The sequence below is a fragment of the Danio rerio genome, chromosome 10 (genome assembly GCF_052040795.2).
Source record: "Danio rerio strain M-AB ecotype USA chromosome 10, GRCz13ab, whole genome shotgun sequence".
In the NCBI taxonomy this organism is placed as follows: domain Eukaryota; kingdom Metazoa; phylum Chordata; class Actinopteri; order Cypriniformes; family Danionidae; genus Danio; species Danio rerio.
Window position 1 is genome coordinate 18,299,569 of NC_141030.1, and position 22,842 is coordinate 18,322,410.

The window sequence follows — 22,842 nt, forward strand, 5'->3', positions numbered from 1 at the left end:
CAGTTTCAAAAGGGACATTTTACAGCATCAATATAGAAGAATGTATTTAGTTTAACAACAAAACATCAGAAATAGCTTTATTCCACCTAACCTGCTTTAATGAGGTAAAGTTTGTTTTATATTCACATAACACTGGTTCATTTCTGAACAATGACAGTCTGTTATGCGCTCCCTATATTGTTTAACATGCTACTCTGAATATTCGGTCTGAAATAGCATGCAAGTATGGCTTAGTAATGAGTGTAACTCCTGCACGCCGCCGGACAAGCACTAATTGCTTTAGCTCAACACATGAGAAAGGCGTCTGCTGTCATATTTAAAGTGCACATGGTCGTGTTTCAGGAGGCGTGGCTCTGGATGGCAGGGGAGGGACTGTAGTTCAGAGATTGATAATAAAAGGTTAGCATTGCGGAAGATCACCTACTGCACCTTTAAATAGCAAATATGTACAGCATATAAAAAAGCAAACCACAATTCTGGCATATTAAAGTTAGTAGTTCAAACTTTTATATCAACTACACATTTTGTTTTTTGAATTTTAATTTTCCTTCAATCTCCAAGAAAATATGGCGCTCAGTCATATTAGGACACAACTATATCCACACATATACGACATTCACAACTATATCAGTCTTTGGTTTCTTCCAAAGATGGCATGTAAAGGGTCCTAGAACTGAGCCTTGTGGCATTCCATACCAAAAGTGTGATCAGTATGATGTGGATATATGATATGACTGGAATTGTACATGTATTAAATACTTAAGAATGGTGGAACTGCTCAAGAATCTTGCCGGTGAAATAGTTTTTTTAGATTATCCTGTGTTTGCTGAGGGCCAAAAAGGCTGTGAATGACACACCAAAATTTTTTCTACATGAATGATCAACAATTCATTATCTTGGGCTTTAGTCCAGGTATTTACCTGTAAATCAACTAAGTAGCTATCAAATATTTAACTGGACCATCCTTTGCATTTGAAAATGCATTCATTCAACATGAACTGATGGTTAAGCCATTTCTTAAATGCTGTCAAGTCAAGATACTGCAAAAGACAAGCAACATTGCCTTCCTAGCATGTTTATACAAAAATGCAGCACAGTGTAATGCAAAAACATGTTGTGATTGAGCAAACCCCTATAGAGAAAATAGCCATCACACCTTCACAGATGAGCAGCAGGTCATTATAAAGGAAGCCAGTGGGACACTCGCAGTGGAAACTGCCCATGTGGTTTATACACACACCATGAGCACAAACTCCCGGGATTTCATGACATTCGTCAATATCTAGAAAAAATCAAAACCATTAAATATGAAGTGAAACAATTCCTATTTCAATTGAAATTTCACTGTGCGGCAAATTTGTTGTTACCTTTTGGCTTTCCAGTTGCAATGTTGATCCAGAATCCAGTCACACTGCCACAAAGACTGCTGTAGTCATCTAAAAAAACAGGGTACATTATGCACTGCAGTATGCATTTTTTGCAGTGGGAGTTACATGATTTCTATTGACAGTGAGCACTTTTGTGTCCTCCGTTCCTCGTATTTTAATCTACTGCACCTCACATTTTTGCAGGAGCTGAATGAGCAGAAGAATCAGGTTATAAACGACCTGAGATACATCCAAAATGTCCTCAAAACACATAACTTTCCACAAATCAACTGAAAAAGTGATGACTTTTGCTGCTGCAGAATGTGAATTCTAAAGCCAGATACAAAAGAAAAGATATTTAAGGTAAAAACCGAACATAACATAATCTAATAATGAACTAAAACAGCATGAAAAACTTTGTAGCCTATTAAACACATTAACATGTCCCATATATTAATCATACACAGTTGAAGTCATAATTATTAGCCCCCCTGTTTCCAATTTCTGTTAAACGTAAAGGGGATTTTTTTTCAGTAACTAATTTCTAATAACTGATTTAACAGAAGTGACATTTAAAGGCTAGGTTAATTAGGTTAACTAGGCAGGTTAGGGTAATTAGGCAAGTTATTGTATAACAATGGTTTGTTCTGTAGATTATCGGAAAAAAATAGCTTAAAGGGGCTAATAATTTTGACCTTAAAATGGTTTTTAAAAATTAAAAACTCCTTTCATTCTAGCCAAAATAAATCAAATAAGACTTTCTTCAGAAGAAAAAAATATTATCAGACATACTGTGAAAATTTCTTTGCTCTGTTAAACATTATTTGGGAAATACTTGAGAAAGAAAAAAAGGCGTGCTAATAATTCTGACTTTAACTGTCTGTATTTTTTACCGACACATTGTGTATGCGCAAACGGGGTTATATTTCGAGTGTATGAACACCACATACTCCATATACACATACTGACTGTCGCTTCACCATTACTGAAACTACTGGTTTCCATTTATGAAATAAATGAGAGAATTGTGCTTTATGCATCCTGTCTGAATATGTTTCTGGAAGTGGAGCTGCTGCCCAATCCACAACTGTCCACTGGGAATTCTGCAGTTGTCAGATAGGCGCAATACAGTGTTTGCAGGCTGTGGTTGCATGCTTTTTTTACATTGCAAAATAAAAAAAGGAGGAAAAAATGTAGCACATTGCTCCATCCTTTATTTTAGTGCATTTACTATCAAACAAAATGTCCTATCTTTAATATACAATAATGATTGAGATGTAGTGGTGGCATGAGAGTCCTTTGTCTTGCTAGACTAGACTATTAGAAACTCTCTGTAGGGACATTTGGGAAAGTATTTTTATCTTCAATCATTAGTGATTTGAGTGAGCTTAAATTTCTATTATTACTGAATCTTTTAAAATGTTTTCTCTGACAATAGAACACACAGAGAGTATACCTAACAAAATGGAAATAAAACTGCACTGGATGAAATTTTTCGCCACAAACCACTGAAACAAAGTTATATTTTTTGAGCGGTAACTGTAAAAAAAAGTACTAATGCTGTGATATGCTAATGCTAAGTGGCCATTTTCACCCGATTCTTTTTCTGATTTATAAATAAGAAAATATGAAATATTTTTAAATATGCCAAGTCTTTTTAATTCTATAATACTTAAATGCATAAATAAACATCCAGTGAGTGAGTCCAAATCCACTTTGGCTATTTTAAGGATGGAAAAATACGATTTGCGCCCTTACGCATGGACTGAAAGGGTTAGGCTTAATGAGTTAAGGGTGTGTTTTGAGAATAAACCAATCAGAGTCTCATCTCCCATTCCCTTTAGGAGTCAGTTCTGTCGTGCCCTGGCGCATTTGCTATTTACATGGCAGACTTAGTAAACCTGAATGCTTCACTAGTGAGAAAACAGTTAAACAGACCTTATGCATCTTTACTTTACTTCTTTACTTTCGTGGATAAGGAAACAGTGTTGTACTCACTCCACTGTAGACATCTATAGCCTACATATTTAATTTCGGTTGTTAAGCACAAAGATTTGTTTTAAAACTATTTCTAAATTCAATTTTAACTTCCAGCAAATTTTAATCCAAACATACATCCTATTCTTATGCCCCATAAGATGATACATAAGTCTCCAAAGCCCGACACGTGGACAAATCTAAACTTGTTTTACTAAAACAAATATAAATATGCATATGAAGAGTTCAGATGCAAAACCCTCTAAATCCATCAAACCTCTTATCTTGTAAATGAGCATTTTCTATTAGGTTCCTCTGATATAATATAATAAGGTTATTAGCTAGTAAATAAAATAACTTTTTTTTCATAAATGTCACTTTAGACAATTGTTTGTTTTTTAACAAGGTACATTTTCTTTTGCGTCAAAAACAGCTTAATCCACTTGTGCTTTTTTTGCAAAAACTTCTAAATCCACCAATTGGGACAAGAGTGTATTTAGTTAAAAATCACTAAAGAAGCAATTAGAGATTATTTTACCAAACATAAAACACAAACCACCTAAAATTAAAAATACAGAAATCTGCCAAGTAAGTGGTGATTCATTCCACTGTGGCAACAGTCCACTGTGGCCCATTTAATGTACATAGAACAATGTAAACATTGCAAACTAATCTTGTCAGATTCAAATAATGTAGCGAGTGTAAAATGTACAGTGCAAAATATTCTGATTAAAATAAAGTGAATAAAAACCTATTTCCCTTGTTATCATTTGCTATGTGCAAAATGTAAATAAAAATAATATCAATTCAAATATTTTGGTGTACTGCTAGTAGAACAAAGTAAAACATTGAGGAAAATCAATGTCCATTTATATAAAAGCTTATCAGACATATAGTATAAAGTAATATTAATAATGTATAGTTTTATACATTGTGTTAATCTTTAAAAAATAGCTTACATTAGCAAATAAAACACAAAGTAGGCCTACTGTGCAAACAAAGGAGTCTCTGAGTGTCTCTCAGACACTTTTAAAAGCTGTCATTCTTTCATCCTCACCATACTCAAGGTCTTGAACGTCTCTTTTTCATCTCTTCTAGTTCTATTTATATCATGTCATGGCATATATTGTGAACTGAACAGCATGCTGTTTAACTTTCATCTTGCATGAAATAGAGTTGCCGTTTAATATATAGAAAACTGGACTCAAAGTAAAGTTGATGCACAAAAAAAAAAAAAAAAAAAAAAAAAACGCTATGAATGCATTGTTACACTACCGACTGTAGGTACAGTGTGTTTTCATTTTCTTATAATGCAGAGTTTTGAGCTAAGGGACATTTTCATTTGCCATTCAATTACAGTCGGCAGGCTCATGCACTACATCGAACTTCATCTTTTAAAATCTAAATCGGAATTGGAATAACACAGTCTCCTCATAAAAGCTGTTGTATCAGCGCGCTGCTATATTGAAAACACATGATTCGATTTGCAATTTCAATTTCTTGGTTTCTGTAACATTTATTTCATGTTTTAGGATGAATATATTTTCTTGTTCAAATTAAGCATGCAAGGCTGAGCTAAATATTTTTTTAAAGTGCAGCTGTTAATTTTATCTAATTAATATGTTAATATTTATAAAATGTTATGCTTCATATGAATTACTGAATTATATTTATTTAATTATATGCCCCATGAATTAAATTAAGTATTTGCCCTTCAAGGCTTAATAATAGTTAGAAATTTAAAGACTTTAAAAGAAACAGACGATGAGCAAATGAGTTTAATAAACACTGAAAAGTGTTTCACTGACTATGTGTAAACAAATAAATATATTTCACATTTCATTTATAATTTTTTTATTATTCAGTTCTTTTTAAACAATGTAAAATTTAACATTTCATCTCAATGTCGTTGTCGGTGACATACACAATTGCCTCACAATAAGAAAGTCGCTGGTTCGAGCCTCAGCTGGGTTAGTTGGCATTTCTGTGTGGAGTTTGAAATATATGTCCAAATGCGTGCGGTACAGGTGAATTGGGTAAGCTAAAATTGGCCATTGTGTATGTGTGTGATTGAGTGTGTATGGGTGTTTCCCTAGAGACGGGTTGCAGCTGGAAGGTCATTCGCTGCGTAAAACATATTCTGGATAAGTTGGCGGTTCATTCCGCTGTGGTAACCCTGGATTAATAAAGGGACTAAGCAGAAAAGAAAATTAATAAATAAATGAATCTCAAAGTCAAGAAATGCTTCTAAACCATCACATTTACGCACATCTCAGTTCTGTGTGGTGCAGCATTATTTAGCTGACTCTGATTTTGTGTGATTTTGTCTTTCTGGTGTTTTGACAAAAATGTCAGATAGAACCTTATAATTCTAATGCTGCGTTCACACCAGACGCAAAACATGCGGATACATCGCGCTATTCGTGCGTAAATAGCCGCGTGAACATTTGAGTTAACTTGCTTCATTCGCGCGTCAAGCCCCGCTTCATTCGCGCGTCAAATCCGCTTCATTCGCGCGTCAAATTCACTTCAGACCAGACGTGGACTCGCGTGATGGGCAGGGCTTCTGTCTGCCGGCTGGTGACTCTAGCTTCATAGCTAAAAGGCTAACATGAATTTTATTGAGAAAATAACAGTGTTTATGTGCTTTATGAAGACTGAAAAACAGCGTCGATACTTTTATTTTTGTATTGCTTTTGATTTGTGTATTGCTGTATATCCTGTGTTTAATAAGCAATGTGTCAGCGTTTGGATCTGCATAGGTGCATGACTAACACACTCTGCGTAGTACTTAAGACCAGCTTTTAGTTGGTCTATAACGCAGTCTATTTCAGTTCCTCAAAATAGCAATGCGCCAACAATTCGCCTTAACACACCTTTTTTTAGACCAGAACACCTATGAGTGCACAATGTGGCACAAACGGATTTGCTATTTAAACAACGTGGCGCAATACGTGAAAATTAGGGTTGCGCTGGTCTGAAAATAGCAACAAATCTTGCCATATACGTCTTGCCCTTTATTGCATCGAGAGTATGACGGGGCCCTTGATGTTATTTTTAACAATTAAAAGTTTTTGTGCAAACCATCAGATGAAATTCTACCTCATTACAGTTAGAGTAAGTAAATGTGTGTGCTTACCAGTTCCAGGTATCGGGCAGGCATGGCATGGCTTGTTCCAGGCTTTTCCCACATTGTAGGAACAGCAACACAATCGGTGTGTGATGTTAAAGTTGAGCTGATGTTCACAGGCACTGCCATTGTAGCTGCGATAGCACAAACTTTTCCTCATATCTAAAACAACACCAATCCAACAAACTTAGATGCATTTTTTTTAAAAACATATATACGGTCACTGTAAATAAGAATCAATATTTAGTCATTAAACCGCAAAGACATTGAAAATGTAGTCACTAAACTACACAGATATTTAAAATGTAAATAAAAGTCAGTAATTGATAATAAAGTGATTCTATTGTTCCTCTGTGAAGACACACTCACCCATGCATCTGTGTCCTCCATTCACCTGAATGTATTCCTGTGGACAGACACAAGTGTAGTTTCCCAGTGTGTTGTAGCAGGTGCCTGGACCACAAACCCCCAAACTGAGCACACACTCATCGATATCTGAAAGAGATATATTACAGGAAGAAAAGAAATAGAATTTTCTACATTTCCATATACTTCAATGGTGACACAACCTCTAAAAATAAAATAAGCTAATATAGAGTTAAAATGGACTCAAAATTTTGCTGTTTGTTCAAACTACTTAATTAAAATGAGCTGAAACAACAAACATCTTGATATTTTCAGGGAGGCAACTTAATGTTAATTTTCAATGCACTTAAATTTGTAAAAACTGGTAAGTCAACTTAATTCCTTTATGTTTTACATTTTGCTTTACAGTGTGTAGCCTAATCATATTAAAATGCTCGTTTTAACATAATAATCTTATAAAAACACCCTTAGTTCATAAAAAAATAAACATTTAAAGTGGATTGATGGTACTAACATCCTGTGCAGTACAAATTCCTAAACATCAAGTGTAGACATACTTGGTTTGACAGAAAATATGATTATATTCTTTCCTGAGCTAATATACAGAATCAACAGACTCACATCTTCCTTTTCCATTCAAGTTGTCATTAACAATTCATCCATCAATAACACTTTAGTTTAGGTCACAATTTACGGTATTACAGATTTTCTCAGTCGCTTTAGTGCATTTCTCCCAACAATATTTACATTTGCACAACAGTTAATGCATTTCTCAAAACAATTAGTACAAACTGCAAAACCTAGTTGATAACCTGCAAAAGCGTGTCACTTGCTCAAAATGGATAGTTCATTCCTCAAAACGCAAGTATTCATGTCAATCAAGTGTCAGTGTCATCAAGATGAAAAGTCCTGAAACCATTGTTTATGAACAGGATAGTCAAATGGCTGTCATGTTTTCATTATGACAGTTTACTCTGTATGTTTGTTCCAATGCAAAAAAGTTTTGGTGACACTTCCTGAAAATGCTCAAAACGGCACTCTATACTATTTGCACAGCCATTTGAAAACTACAGTAAGGTTAGACATCACTGCATTTATTGAGGTATCTGAGTACAAGACACTGAATATGCATGTTTCACATTTTACTGTATATGTATATGCTATTTATTTATAGGGACCTTCTTGCTGTGAGGCGACAGCACTACCTACTGCGCCACTGCGTCCCCAAAGGATGTTTATGCTTGTTGCAAATAAGGTTGTATTTATTCTTTTGCACAATGCTGTGAATAAAGTAAAAAGAAGCATATGCAGTAAAAATGTGAAACATGCATATTCAGTGTGTTTCACTCAGATACCACATTAAATACAGTGATGGCTGTGCAAATAGTATATAGTCTTGAGCATTTTCAGCATTTTCAGGAAGTGTCACTAAAATCAGACTTTTTTGCATTGAAAAACAATTACAAAGTAAATTGTCATAATGAAAACATGACAAAGTACTGTAAGTGTACAAAGCCATATGAATATCTTGGTTGATAAACAATGGTGTCAGGACTTTTCATCTTGATGACACTGACACTTTGACATGAATACTTGCGTTTTGAGGAATGAGCTATCCATTTTGAGCAAGTGACACGCTTTTGCAGGTTATCAACTAGGTTTTGCAGTTTGTACTAATTGTTTTGAGGAATGCATTCACTGTTGTGCAAATGCACTAAAGCGACAGAGAAAAACAGTAAAAGTGGGGGGACACAAACAGGACTTTGAAAAGTGGTCCCTTAGTGAAAATTACGCCCCTGCTCTTGAGCGTCTCTCTGTTAAAAAAAGCGTAAGTGAACCTCTCTCACCTTCACAGATGCGGCTCTGTGTGTTAAGGTAGAATCCGGCTGGACATTCACACTGGAAACTTCCGAATGTGTTAACACAGTTTCCACCCTGACAGAGGCCGGGCAGCTCCTGACACTCATCGATATCTGACAACAAGAAAAAAAAAGAAGAAAAAAATAAACACAATTCAAAAGAAATAAACAAAGATGCAAAAAAGAAAAGAAAAAACATTTCATCCTGCCTCTACAAGAAGGTCAGAAAGTCTTTGCATATTGATGGCAGCTCCCTGGCGCCTGCAATATCCAGGAAATCCAGTGAGAAAAAGAAACCCTTTTCCAGGGTATTAAAGTGTGGTTTCTGTAATTCCAAGACAAACTGTATCCAGCTGGTATACAGCTGATGTTTTGAAAGCATCTCCATTCATGACTTCTGCTTCTATCTATCTATCTATCTATCTATCTATCTATCTATCTATCTATCTATCTATCTATCTATCTATCTATCTATCTATCTATCTATCTATCTATCTGTCTGTCTGTCTGTCTGTCTGTCTGTCTGTCTGTCTGTCTGTCTGTCTGTCTGTCTGTCTGTCTGTCTGTCTGTCTGTCTGTCTGTCTGTCTGTCCGTCCGTCCGTCCGTCCGTCCGTCCGTCCGTCCGTCCGTCCGTCCGTCCGTCCGTCCGTCTATCCATCTATAGGTCTGCCTGTCTATATTTAATTATAAATGTATTAAAATATAAATTAGCCAACTATTTCTTTATTAGTTAATCTATTCATGTATTACAACTACCAAACATGCAGTATATATTATGATTTATGCATTAAAATTTGACGTCACAAATAAAATTCTACAAAAAAACATTTGAGAGAAGAGGGGAAAAAACGCAAGGGGTAATTAGCTACAGAGCATTAGAGAAGAGCTCATTAATATCCTTGACCATTCCAAATATGGTCAAAGCGGAGCTTTTTATTCTAGGGGTAATTCCTGTGGTTATAAATGAGCATATGATAAGAGAATACAATTTAACACAATAAATCAATGCACTCTATGGCACTTTTAGAAACAAAATATTCTAATCTAAATCAAAATTTAAATATTATGAAGTATAATATTTAATTACACAGTAACTGTTAAAAAAATGATACTCAAGGGTGTATTGTAATGCACTACTGAATGTATCTCTAGTCTTTATTTATTCTCAGTCTTTATTCATTCTCAGTATAAACCATCCTTTGTTATTTTATTGCTTCAGTGCTTATACATGAAAGTATGTTCAGCAGTGCATTGTGTTAGTCTAATAACTAGTTGATTACCTTCCAAGATGATGGTGACAGGGTTGGGTTTGAACCCCTCTCCTCCAGGACAGAGTGTGTTATATTCCGCTAGAGAAACATAGATACAATAAATTAGATAATTATTATTTGCATATTCATCCATGTTGCTCAGTATGAAAAAGCGCAGGAATGGTATTGCCTCAAAAAGGTATTGAATTATATAACACAGGTGACTAAAACAACTATAAATTAATATAGATTTTAAAAGAAGTTAACTGAAAAAAAGTACACTTTATATAGGTTTTTGTACAGCATATAGTGTTGTGTTTTACAAACATTTTCTAATTTCTGTTTAATTAGGAGAATATATTTTCAATGTATTCATTCATTTTCTTTTCGGCTTAGTCCCTTTATTAATCCGGGGTCGCCACAGGGGAATGAACCGCCAACTCATCCTGTATATGTTTTACGCAGAAGATGCGTAAGGTTATTCATTCATTTTCTTGTTGGCTTAGTCCCTTTATTAATCCGGGGTCGCCACAGCGGAATGAACCGCCAACTTATCCAGCACATTTTTACGCAGTGGATGCCCTTCCAGCCGCAACCCATCTCTGGGAAACCTTCACACACACACACTCATACACTACGGACAATTTAGCCTGCCAAGTTCACCTGTACCGCATGTCTTTGGACTGTGGGGGAAACCGGAACATCCGGAGAACATGCAAACTCCACAAAGAAACGCCAACTGACCCAGCCAAGGTATGTAATCCATTTTGAAGGGGATTTTGGTACCTTTCTGGACTTTTGAGCGACGTCTATGGAGGATGAGGGAGCTCTTAGATTTGTGTTTTGAAGACAAATATTTGATGTATTTTATTTGAACTAATATTTTGAAGAGGGTGGTGCGGTGGTGCAGTGGGTAGCACAATCGCCTCACAGCAAGAAGGTTGCTGGTTCGAGCCTCGGCTGGGACATATGGCATTTCTCTGTGGAGTTTGCATGTTCTTCCTGTGTTCGCGCGGGTTTCCTCTGGGTGCTCCAGTTTCCAAAGTCCAAAGACATGCGGTATAGGTGAATTGGGTAAGATAAATTGTATATGTGTGTGTGAATGAGTGTATATGGATGTTTCACAGTGATTGGTTGAAGCTGGAAGGTAATCCGCTGCTTAAAACATGTGCTGGATAAGTTGGTGGTTCATTCCGCTGTGGCGAGCCCAGATTAATAAAGGGACTAAGCCGAGAATATTTTGAAGAGATGCAAAATGAAAATTCTGTCAACTTTTACTCACCCTTTACCTGTTTCAAACATTTATGAGTTTCTTTTTTAAGTTAAACACAAAAGAATATATTTTAAAAAATGTTAAAAACATTTAACATGTTAAGAACATTTTTCGTTTATTATGGAAATCAATTGTAAAAGGATTTCAGCTTTCTTCAAATTAATTGTAAGTCAATAGTTACATGTTTTTAACATTTTTAAAAATATTTTCTTTTGTGTTTCACAAAAGAAAGAAACTTATAAAGGCTTGGGGGTGAGTAAATAGTAAGTATATTAAAATTTACTATAATTTAAAGCTATAATTTTAGTGATAATGATTTCAATTTGATCATAACAAATAGCAATATTTTATACCGTATTATTAAGAAATATATGCAAAATGTGGTATATGGTATATGCAAAAGCTGCCACAGCCGTAATAATATATACCAGTACCAAAGTTCTGACATAAAACATGATTGAACTATTGCCATTTGAAGAAAATTTAACTATTACGTATTACTGCAGAATTACATACAGGTGTTGAGTGTAGGGCAGTGGTCACATGGGTAACCCCACACCCGTCCCAGAGAACAGCAACATGAGGAACGACTGACTCCAAATCCAATTTCAGCACTACATGCCAGCTTACTATGGTACGCCACCTCCAGAAAACAGTTTCCAACCCGGGTGTCTGGCACATGAAATAGAGAACAACTATTTCAATAAACAATGAAGAAAATATGAATGGCATAAAATAGATACATACAATGAAGACAATTCTTGTTTTTTATGGGACAACTTAATTGTTTTACGTTTAATCCACTTAAATTTGTAAAAACAATTAAATTACAGTGGAGATGAAAAGCAAAGGTGCGAGGTTTCTGTGTTGTAAAAAATCAACAATAAATCACTTTAGAACGTTTTCCACCTTAAATGTAAACTATAACCTGTACAAATGCATAAAAAAACTAATTCAAATCTTTTAGATGTGGTGAACTAAAAATCAAAAAACTAAAATAATGAAATTGCAATAATTTGTAGACCTTTAAAGTAATACTCTGTTGAAGCACCACTTGATTTTAGTTATTACAGCACTGTCTTTTTGGATACAAGTCTATCAGCATGGCATATCTTGATTTGGCCATATATTATAATATTTGCCCTTTCCTCTTCGGAAAACTGCTTCAAATCTGTCAGATTGTAAGGACATCTCCTGTGCACAGTCCTCTTTAGATAACTCCACAGATTTGCAATGGGATTCAAGTCTGGGTTGTGGCTGGGCCATTCCAAAACGTGAATTTTTCTTCTGGTGAAGCCATTCCCTTTTTGATTTGGATGTGTGCTTATGATAGTTATCATGCTGAAAGATGAAGTTCCTCTTCATCTTCAGCTTCCTAGCAGAAGCTTGAAGGTTTTCTCGTAGTATTGACTGGTATTTAGCTCTGTTCAAAATTCTCTTCATCTTTACTAAGACACCAGCTCCAGCCAAAGAAAAGCATCCCTAAAGCATGCTGCCACTACCATGCTTCTCCGTGGGTATGGTGTTTCTTTATTGATGCGCAGTGTTGTTTTTGCGCCAAACATACCTTTTGAAGTTATGACCAAAAAGAAAAAACACCTTTTCACACATGCTCTAGGGAGAATTCAACCCGGGCCTGGATATTCTTTGTAAGAAAAGGCTTCCGTCTTGCCATGTTACCCCATAGCATAGACATATGAAGATTACAGGAAATTATTGTTACATGTATTACACAGCCAGTACTTGCCAGAAGTTTCTGCAACTCTTTTATGTCGCTGTAGGCCTCTTGGAAGCCTCTTTGATTAGTTTTCTTTCGTCTCTTCATCAATATTGAAAGGATGTCCAGTTCTCGGTAATGACACTGTTGTGCCATATTGTCTCCTCTTGATGATGACGGTCTTCACTGTTACAATGTCTTTTCTGTACCCTTGTCCTGGCTGATACGTTCTAACAATGAGATACCTCTGATGCTTTGGAAGCTCTCTGTGGACCATGGCTTTTGCTGTAAGATGCAACTACTGTAGGAAAATGTCAGGAAACGACTACTAGAGCCACTGAACTTTTTTCTGGGTTAATCAAATTGCTTTAAATCAGGGATTCTCAACCGGTGGGCCTCAGCGATCCTGCAGGTGGGCCTTAAAATGTAAAATTTTAATTTAAAACTTAACATTAATTTTTATTAAATTAATTCTATAATTATTTCATTTCATTATTAAATATGTTTTATATAAAATGATTGGTTTAATGGCATTTCTCGTTATCTGTTATTGATTACTTCGGTCTTCGGTTCTCAATGTCTCAATGTAAAAAACAGACTTAACCGTGGCTGCATGTCAACTAGGACTACTTGCTCAGCTGTATAAAGCAAACCATCACACAAATGTAAAGGTAACGTATCACATCTCTCACATCTCCGTTGATTCACAAACTATGTAAACTCTTTAAAATATCAGCATAGTTGTCAAAATTAGTGTTTTATAACACGAGTGTGAGTGTTTTTATCACTACAGTCAGCGGACTCCAATAATATTCTAAAAAAGAACCGCCTTCAGATCGATGTGTTTCAACAGACTTAGGGCCCTATCATATACCTGGCGCAATGTGGCGCAAGGCGCGGCGCAATACTTGTTTGGTAGTTTAAGCTTGCCGCAAGAGTCGTTTTGAGGCGTTGCGCTACGCTGTTTAAATAGCAAATGCATTAGCACTCATTTGTGCGCCCATAGGCGTTCTGGTCTAAAAAGGAAGGCGTTCTGAGGCGGGCAGCTGGTGCGTTGCTATTTTGAGAAACTATAATAGATTTTTCATTAGACCAAAACAAACCCGGTCTAAACTCTGGCGCAGAGTTGCTCCTCGCTTACACACTTCTTAATACGCACAAGAGAGCAATAGGCAAATATCTTTACATATGAAAAAAATTAAATATTAAGGATATATATAGGATATAATAAGAATAGATATAGGATATAAATATAAAGGATTAAAATATTACAAAACATATTATTTTCTAGCCTATATGAAAATAAAAAATCACTGCTTTTATGTCTTCTTCTTCTCGGGAGGCTTTTTCAGTTCATTCATAACAATTTGCTTTTGTATAATGTTATTATTATTAGCAGTATTATTTATTATATCCATATTTATATTTGTTTTACTAAAAACAAGCTTAGATTTGCCCACCTGTCAGGTTTTACACCATAAGGGGCACATCATGTGTTTTAGGATATAACTCAGGTTTTTGAGCACACTTCGTTAATATTTTCATTTATTCGTTTGCTGGAAATTAGAACTGAATTTAGAAATAGTTTTGAAACGAATATTTGCGCTTAACAAACAAAAGTATTTATTTATAGACTAATTGATGTCTGTGCGTAAAGGTTTCCCTATCCAAGAGCGAAAGTCAAAGTGATCCATTATCTCTCATTCTCACGCAGTAGATGCTCTGTTTAACAGTTTTCTGTTAAAAAACTGTTAACTGTTTGGTGGTGAAATGCTCAGTTTTTCCACTTAGACTTACTTTACGTCCTGTAAATAGCGAATGTGCTTTAGGCGCGACGCAGCTGATTCTTAAAGGGAATGGCAGATGAGACTCTGATTGGTTTATTCTCAAAACACATCTATAACTCATTAAGAAAATAAACTCAACCCTTTTAGACCATGCGCCACGGCGCAAAGCGGATTTTCCCGTTCGTAAATTATAAAAAATGCGTTCTGACATACCCTGAACGCGTTTGCAACCTGCGTTTTATGCATGGACCGTCAAAATAGAGCCCTTAGAGTGTTTTTACTGTATTTTGCTTTGTTTATCTTTGATGGATACAAACAATATATATATATATAAAGTTGAAGTCAGAATTATTAGCCCCCCTGAATTATTAACGCTCCTGTTTATTTTTTCCCCTAATTTTTGTTTAATGGAGGGAAGATTGTTTCAGCACATTTCTAAGCATAATAGTTTTAAAAACTTATTTCTGATAACTGATTTATTTTATCTTTGCCATGATGACAGTAAATAACATTTTACTTGATATTTTTCAAGATACTTCTATACAGCTTAAAGTGACATTTAAAGGCTTAACTAGGTTAATTGGGTTAACTAGGCAGGTTAGGGTAATTAGGCACGTTATTCTATAACGATGGTTTGTTTTGTAGACTACTGAAAAAAAATTAGCTTAAAGGGGCTTAATAATTTTGTCCTAAAAAAATTAAAAACTGCTTTTATTCTAGTCGAAATAAAACAAATAGGACTTTCTCCAGAAGAAAAAATATTATACTTATAATATTATACATACTGTGAAAATTTTCTTGCTCTGTTAAACATCATTTGGGAAATATTTAAAAGAGAAAAAAAAATCAAAAGAGGGCTAATAATTCTGACTTCAACTGTATATATATATATATATATATATATATATATATATATATATATATATATATATATATATATATATATATATGTTTAATTTTTTTTCAACAAAATGCTGTAGAAAAGTAAAAATAAATTATATTTTAAAATAAATAAATATTTTGCTAATAAATATAGGTTTAAAATAGGCATTTACTCTAGACAACTGTCACAAGGCTGTTGTGCAATAAATCCTTAGACTTAAGATTGGCAGTGACGAAACCTTTTTTAATCCTAACGGCAGGTGTGTACTGACTTTTAAACATTTAAAATGAGTTTAAATGTGATTGTTTAATTTTGAATACAGCCATATCCACAGTTATAAGAGGGTGTGCACACTTATGCAACCATAATATTTAAGTTTTTTAAAATACTAAAACACCTAAAAGATTTCAGTAACTTTTTTATGAAATTGTACAGGTTAAAGGTAGATGTTCAAAAAATTATTTTTTTCAACAGAAAACTTACATTTTTACTGGTGTGTGTGGACTTTTTATATCCATTGTAACTTAATCTATTTGTGCTTGGACAACATGAAAGAAATGTGCACAACCCTTTTTTTTTACAGTGTAAGATGGTGGCTTAGGGTCAGAGTGCCACTGTTTGGGTCATATTCAAGAATCAATCTTACCAACGCATCCAATTCCAGTAGGATTGAGCTCGAAGTCAATAGGACAGTTACACTGGTACGAGCCGGCTGTGTTCTCACAGTGACCATTAACACAGTTTAAGGAATCGAGACACTCGTCCACATCTGACATCAAAATAACACAGAAAATGGTTAATGTGTGAGATGAAGAACAGCTGCTGGTCTAAGTATGGTAATAGCATGTTTACCTGTGCAATTTCCACCTGTCCTGTCCAGCTCATACCCCTCATCACAAATACAGCGAAACATTCCTGGAATATTCTGACATGTGCCAAACACACAGATGTTCTGGAAGGAGCACTCGTCTATATCTGTAACATACAGTACATCCTTGATTTACTGTAAATTTTTTATTTAAATTTTTTCTGATCAGCAATAAATACACACGAGTAAAAAATAGCCATTCATTTAAAGCATAGACCTCAAACTGGATTCCTGGAGGGCTGCAGCTCTGCACAGTTTTGCTTCAACCCTAGTCAAACACAGCTGATCCAACTAAGTATAGTGTTCAAGACTACTAGAGACTGTTAAGCAGGTGTGAGTTGGAGGCAGTTGGAGGCTAAACTATGCAGAGCTGCGGCCCTTAAGGAATTGAATTTGAGACCATTGATTAAAAGGGTTAGTTGACGTAAGATTGTAAATTCTGTTATTATATCCTAATGTTTTTCAATGCCCAGACCCTTTGTTCATCTTCAGGACACAAATTAAGATTTTAGATTAAATCTGAGAGTACTTTGACCCTCCATACACAGCGAGGGTCTTGAGATGTTTAAAGTCCATATAAGTAAACAAATCCCATTCCAAGTGATTTAAGTGGTTCACTGTAAACATACAAAGACGTTTGTGAAGCGAAAAACCCTGCAAATCATCATATTTGTTCACCCATGTCTTCTCTTCCATGTCGGGTCAAGGTATTGATACATCCCTTGGATGTATTTATTATTATTATTGTTTATTTGTGTGTTTACTGCCCATTGGGAGTGGTTATGTTGTGTGTTTCTCTTTTACTCTTCCAATGTGTCTCTCTGCCTGCTCACTAGGTACAGTTGATTGGGCCCAGGTGGTGCTCATCATTGCAGTAACACGCTGCAACAAAAGAGCAGTGTGCCTCAACCTAAGTAGAGGTTCACTTCTCCCTTGCTCCAGACTTGTGGTTGTATACTTTGCGGGTATTGATCCTGTTGTATATTGAAAAGTTTTATTAAGCTATTGGGTTACATTTAACTTCAGTCTTTTAAGAAACTTGGTGTTGTGCTTTGTGTTGTGGAGCTTTACAGACAGTTTGTCTGCTTTCTTAGTTGTATATTTAACTATGCTTTTTTGTGTGGTATTTAAAAAGTAATTGTATTGTTTCTTTGTCTTGACATTTTGATTTACAAAATGAAGCTGCAGGGAGTGTCAGGGTTCTGATCAAGGCAAACAGAAGACACAAATGCAGGTCCTTCACAGTTTATTCAAATATAAGCAAAATAGCAAACTCAGATGGGAAAAAGGTTCTTCAACAAAAACAGCTCCGAAGAGGAAAATAAGATTTTCAATAGCTTCACTATGGAGAATTCTCAAAAACATCCAGAGGGAAAAAACTTAAACTTAAACTCTCCGTAGAGGAAAAAAGTCTTAGAAAACTAAAGTCAGAAAAAAGGGAAAAAAAATGTAACAAAAATGTCCGAAAAATCCAACAAAAAAACGGAACAAAAACCTCTTCGTAGAGAGGACAGGCTTCTCCCAGAGGGTGTAATAATAGGTACCGCCGGCAGGGGGCGATACTGCTGGATCGCGCTTCCTGGGCCGCGACACCCGCGAGGAAGAGAGAGCGCTGCGGGGCTGGAGGAGACCGGAAAAGGGATCGCTGAAGCGGAGAGAAGAGACAGGCGAGCAGCAGGAATGAAACTAAACGGGAACGGGCCTGGTAGCAGAAAAAGGCAAAATCAAAGATGTAGACCGGGATTCAGATGCAACAGGAAAAAGGCTGACATGACAGGACCGGGAGATCGAGGGAAACACGAGAAGGGCAAACAACAATCTGACACAGGACAGCGCTAAGGGAAGGAATAAATAGAGGGAGAAATCAAGAAGAACAGGTGAGTGACATTAACTTAATAGCGTAATAGCTTAAACAAGAGGATGGGCGTGGAATTAGAGAGTAAACAGAAGGCATGTGGCGGAGGATCAAAACAAAACATGCTAGGGAAAGGCACATAGACAATACAAACAAAACAACAACAACACCCAGTGGCCCAGATGATCAAACCGAGGACATGACAGTACCCCCCTCCCTACGGGCGCCACTGGGCGCTCCAGGAGGGGGCTCACCTCGTCGCCGACGGAAGTCCGCGATCAGCCCCCTGTCCAGAATATCCCTGGCCGGAATCCAACTCCTCTCCTCCGGGCCATAGCCCTCCCAGTCCACTAGGTATTGAAATCCACGACCCCTACGTCTGACATCCAGTAATCTCCTAACAGTATAGACTGGAGAGCCATCCACTAGACGGGGGGGAGGGGGGGAAGGGGTCGGAATAGAGGGAACAAGAGGGGAGGAATACACAGGCTTAACCCTAGAGACATGAAAGACTGGGTGTACCCGACCAAGCGTAGGAGGAAGCTTGAGCCGAACCGCCACAGGACTCAACACCTTAGTGATCCGGTATGGACCAATGAACCTGGGAGCCAACTTACGGGAAGCAACCCTGAGAGGCAGGTCCTTAGTGGAGAGCCATACCCTTTGACCACATACATAGTGAGGAGCCAGAGTCCGATGACGATCAGCCGCTGCTTTGGTCCGTCTACTAGCCCGGGCCAAGGCCTCCTTAGCTCTTCTCCAGGTGCGCCGACACCGTTGGACAAAGGCCAAGGCAGACGGGACCGCAGCATCGGGTTCCTGTGAGGGGAACAGAGGTGGTTGATAGCCAACAGAACATTGGAATGGTGACATACCTGTAGTAGAAACTGGTAGAGTATTATGGGCATACTCTACCCAGGACAGTTGTTGGCACCAGGAGCTAGGGTTATGGGATGCCAGGCAGCGGAGAGCACGTTCCAAATCCTGGTTTGCCCGCTCAGACTGCCCATTGGTCTGAGGATGGAATCCCGACGACAGACTCGTAGAGGCCCCGATCTGTCGGCAGAATTCCCTCCAGAACCGGGAGACAAACTGGGGACCCCTATCGGAAACCACATTAACCGGAAGACCATGAATCCGGAATACGTGGTCTACCACCACTTGAGCTGTCTCCTTGGCTGAGGGGAGCTTGGGGAGGGGAATGAAATGGGCCGCTTTGGAGAATCGGTCCACCACCGTAAGGATCACGGTGTTACCCCTCGATTCCGGCAAACCAGTGACAAAGTCAAGGGCTAAATGTGACCAAGGGCGGGAAGGAATGGGTAGGGGGTGAAGCAGACCAGTGGGAGGCGAATTGGAACTCTTGTTCTGGGCGCAAACTGAGCAGGCTACCACGAACTGCCTGACATCCCTGGCCATGGATGGCCACCAAAATCGCTGACGGATGGCAGCCAGTGATCTCCGAACTCCTGGGTGACAGACCATTCTGGATGAGTGACCCCACTGGACAACCTGAGAGCGCAGAGCAGTGGGAACAAATAACTTGCCCGCTGGGACCCCTCTCGGTACTCTGCACTCTCGCAAGGCCTCTTGTATCTGTCTCTCAATATCCCAGGAGAGAGAGGCCACCACTACCCCCTTGGGCAAGATGGTGTCATTTGAAACCTCCCTCTCTGGGATCTCGAACAAGCGGGAGAGAGAGTCAGGTTTGATGTTCTTAGACCCAGGCCTGTACGAGAGCGTAAAGTTGAACCGGCTGAAGAAGAGGGACCAGCGAGCCTGTCTTGCACTAAGCCTTTTGGCTGAACTTAGATATTGCAAGTTCTTGTGGTCTGTCCAGACCAAAAAAGGTTGAACTGCACCCTCTAACCAGTGGCGCCACTCACCCAAAGCCAATCTGACTGCCAGCAACTCCCGATTACCAATGTCATAGTTTCGCTCTGTGGGGGTCAGGCGGTGGGAGAAGAAAGCACAAGGATGCACTTTCCCATCCCGGGGAGATCGTTGTGACAGGACTGCGCCTACTCCGACCTCAGAAGCGTCCACCTCAACTATGAACTGTCGTTTAGGATCTGGAACAGATAAGACAGGAGCAGAGATAAAACGGGACTTTAATTTATCAAAGGCCTCCTGAGCCTTATCGCCCCACCTAAACAGTACCTTGGGAGAGGTGAGCGCAGTTAAAGGTGCAGCAATCAGACCAAAGTTCCGGATGAATCGCCGATAAAGTTGGCAAATCCCAGGAACCGCTGCAATGCTTTACGAGAGTCAGGAGTTGGCCACTCGGCAACAGCCCTTACCTTAGAGGGGTCAGCTTTGATCTCACCCGCCGAAATCACAAACCCCAGGAACGACACAGACTTGGCATGGAAGACGCACTTCTCCGCCTTAACAAACAGCTGGTTCTCTAGTAGTCGTTGCAGCACCTGGCGAACATGCTGAGTGTGTACCTGTAGAGATGGAGAGAATATTAAGATATCATCAAGGTACACAAAGACAAACTGGTTTACCATGTCTCTCAGCACGTCGTTGACCAGGGCCTGAAAGACAGCCGGGGCATTGGTCAGACCAAAGGGAAGGACCCGATATTCAAAGTGTCCCGTGGGTGTGTTGAAGGCTGTCTTCCACTCATCCCCCTCCCGTATGCGAATGAGGTGGTAGGCATTACGGAGGTCAAGCTTGGTGAAGACCTTAGCTCCCTGCAGGAGTTCAAAGGCTGAAGACATAAGCGGCAAGGGGTACCTGTTCTTAACAGTGATGTCATTCAGCCCTCGATAATCAATACAGGGTCGAAGGGAGCCATCCCTCTTCTTAACGAAGAAGAACCCAGCACCAGCAGGAGATGAGGAAGGGCGGATGAGGCCAGCCTTAAGGGATTCGTTAATGTACTTGTCCATAGCCTCTCTTTCTGGACTGGAAAGGGAATATAAGCGACCCTTTGGCGGAGAAGTGCCTGGGAGGAGCTCTATGGCACAATCGTAGGGTCGATGCGGAGGCAGAGAGGTGGCCCGGGACTTACTGAACACCAGGGACAAATCACGGTACTCCGCCGGAACCCCGGTCAGATCATCCGGCTCCACCTGCAACACAGAAGAGACAGAACCAGGAAACGGGGCAGGACCAAGACAAGACTCAAGACAGGAATGACTCCAAGACAAGACAGAGTTTCCGGACCAATCCACGTGAGGACCATGCTGCACCAACCAGGGGTGACCCAAAACAATGGGAGCACTGGGAGAATCTAAAAGGTACAACGTGGTGACCTCACGGTGATTGCCGGAAACTATAAGACTTACACTGGGGGAAGTATGGGAGACTGTGGCAATCAGGGTACCATCTAGGGACCGAGCAGGAATGGGTTTAGGGAGAGGGATGGCAGGAATACCCCACTGAGCAGCCATAGAGCGGTCCAAAAAATTGCCCTCCGCCCCAGAATCAATGAGGGCTGAACAACAGTTAGAGGAGTCCCCATACTGGACTGACACAGGAAGTAGGGTACGGGAAGAGGGGGAATAGAAGAGTGGGATAGTGCTCACCAGGATCCCCCGTTTCACTAGTGAGCCTTGGCTTTTGCTGGACAGGATGCTGCAAAATGTCCAGGCTTGCCACAGTAGAGGCATAGGCCCCGAGCCAGTCGTTGCTGTTTCTCCTGGGGTGTGAGGCGGAGGCGCCCCACCTGCATGGGTTCGGGGTCAGACAAAGTAGCAGAGGCAGTGAGTGAACTATGATCATCCATCGTGGCTGAGGAATGGACCATCCTTCGGCGGTGTCGTCGGCGAAGACGGACCTCGACGCGAAGTGCCAGGTTGATGAGGTCATCGAAGTCATGGGGCAAGTCATGGGTAGCCAGTTCATCCTGGATCTCCTCTTCTAGGCCAGCACGAAACATTGCCCGGCAAGCTCCCTCATTCCAGTCGCACGAGGCAGCCAGGGTCTTGAACTGGATTGCGTATTCAGTAACAGAGCGACTCCCCTGGCGAAGTCGTGCTAGCTGGTCTGCAGCCTCCTGTCCCCTGGCTGACCTGTCAAAAAGCCTCATCATCTCCAGTCTGAGTTCGTCAAAAGAGGCACAACATGGAGATCTGGATTCCCAAACAGAGGTACCCCAATCACGGGCTCTGCCTGTGAGAAGAGTCAAAACAAAGGCCACTCTTGTCTCTTCTGCTGCATACGTGCGTGGTTGAAGTGCAAACACAACCGAACATTGGGACAGGAAGGCCCGGCATGAGTTGGGATCGCCGTCATAGGTGGGTGGGTTGTTACAGCGGGGTTCAGGCTCATGACGGGGAAAACGGCCTCCTTGTGCTGCTTCTAGCTGAAGGTCCTGTATGCGAGCAGTGAGGTCAGCCACCTGATTAGACAGAAACTCTACCTCTCTTGTAGTGTTGGAGAGTCTGGTCTCATGTTGCCCGAGCAGGGCTCCCTGCTGGGCCACGGCAGATCTGACGGGGTCTTGGCCTGCTGTGTCCATCCTGGTCAGATTGTTCTGTCAGGGTTCTGATCAAGGCA

General features: G+C 39.2%; 1 protein-coding gene across 12 annotated transcripts in view; it reads right to left on the reverse strand.

Annotated features, from left to right (window-relative positions):
- Nucleotides 1-22,842, reverse strand: part of fbn2 (fibrillin 2) — a 168,163-nt gene that overhangs the window by 46,664 nt on the left and 98,657 nt on the right. For 10 of the 12 annotated variants that reach the window (XR_015500924.1, XR_015500923.1, XR_015500921.1 and 7 more), the window contains 9 exons: nucleotides 16,463-16,585; nucleotides 16,257-16,379; nucleotides 11,740-11,895; nucleotides 9,981-10,049; nucleotides 8,688-8,813; nucleotides 6,844-6,969; nucleotides 6,484-6,636; nucleotides 1,368-1,436; nucleotides 1,157-1,282 (listed from right to left, as the gene is read on the reverse strand). Coding sequence is in view for 8 of the 12 variants with exons in the window: in XM_087270314.1 (XP_087126440.1) it covers nucleotides 1,157-1,282; nucleotides 1,368-1,436; nucleotides 6,484-6,636; nucleotides 6,844-6,969; nucleotides 8,688-8,813; nucleotides 9,981-10,049; nucleotides 11,740-11,895; nucleotides 16,257-16,379; nucleotides 16,463-16,585 (1,071 nt within the window). In the remaining 4 variants the exon portion in view is untranslated. Of the gene's footprint in view, nucleotides 1-1,156; nucleotides 1,283-1,367; nucleotides 1,437-5,181; nucleotides 5,538-6,483; nucleotides 6,637-6,843; nucleotides 6,970-8,687; nucleotides 8,814-9,980; nucleotides 10,050-11,739; nucleotides 11,896-16,256; nucleotides 16,380-16,462; nucleotides 16,586-22,842 lie in introns of those variants that run through there. The other 2 variants (XM_087270319.1, XM_087270318.1) reach the window with 1 other exon arrangement.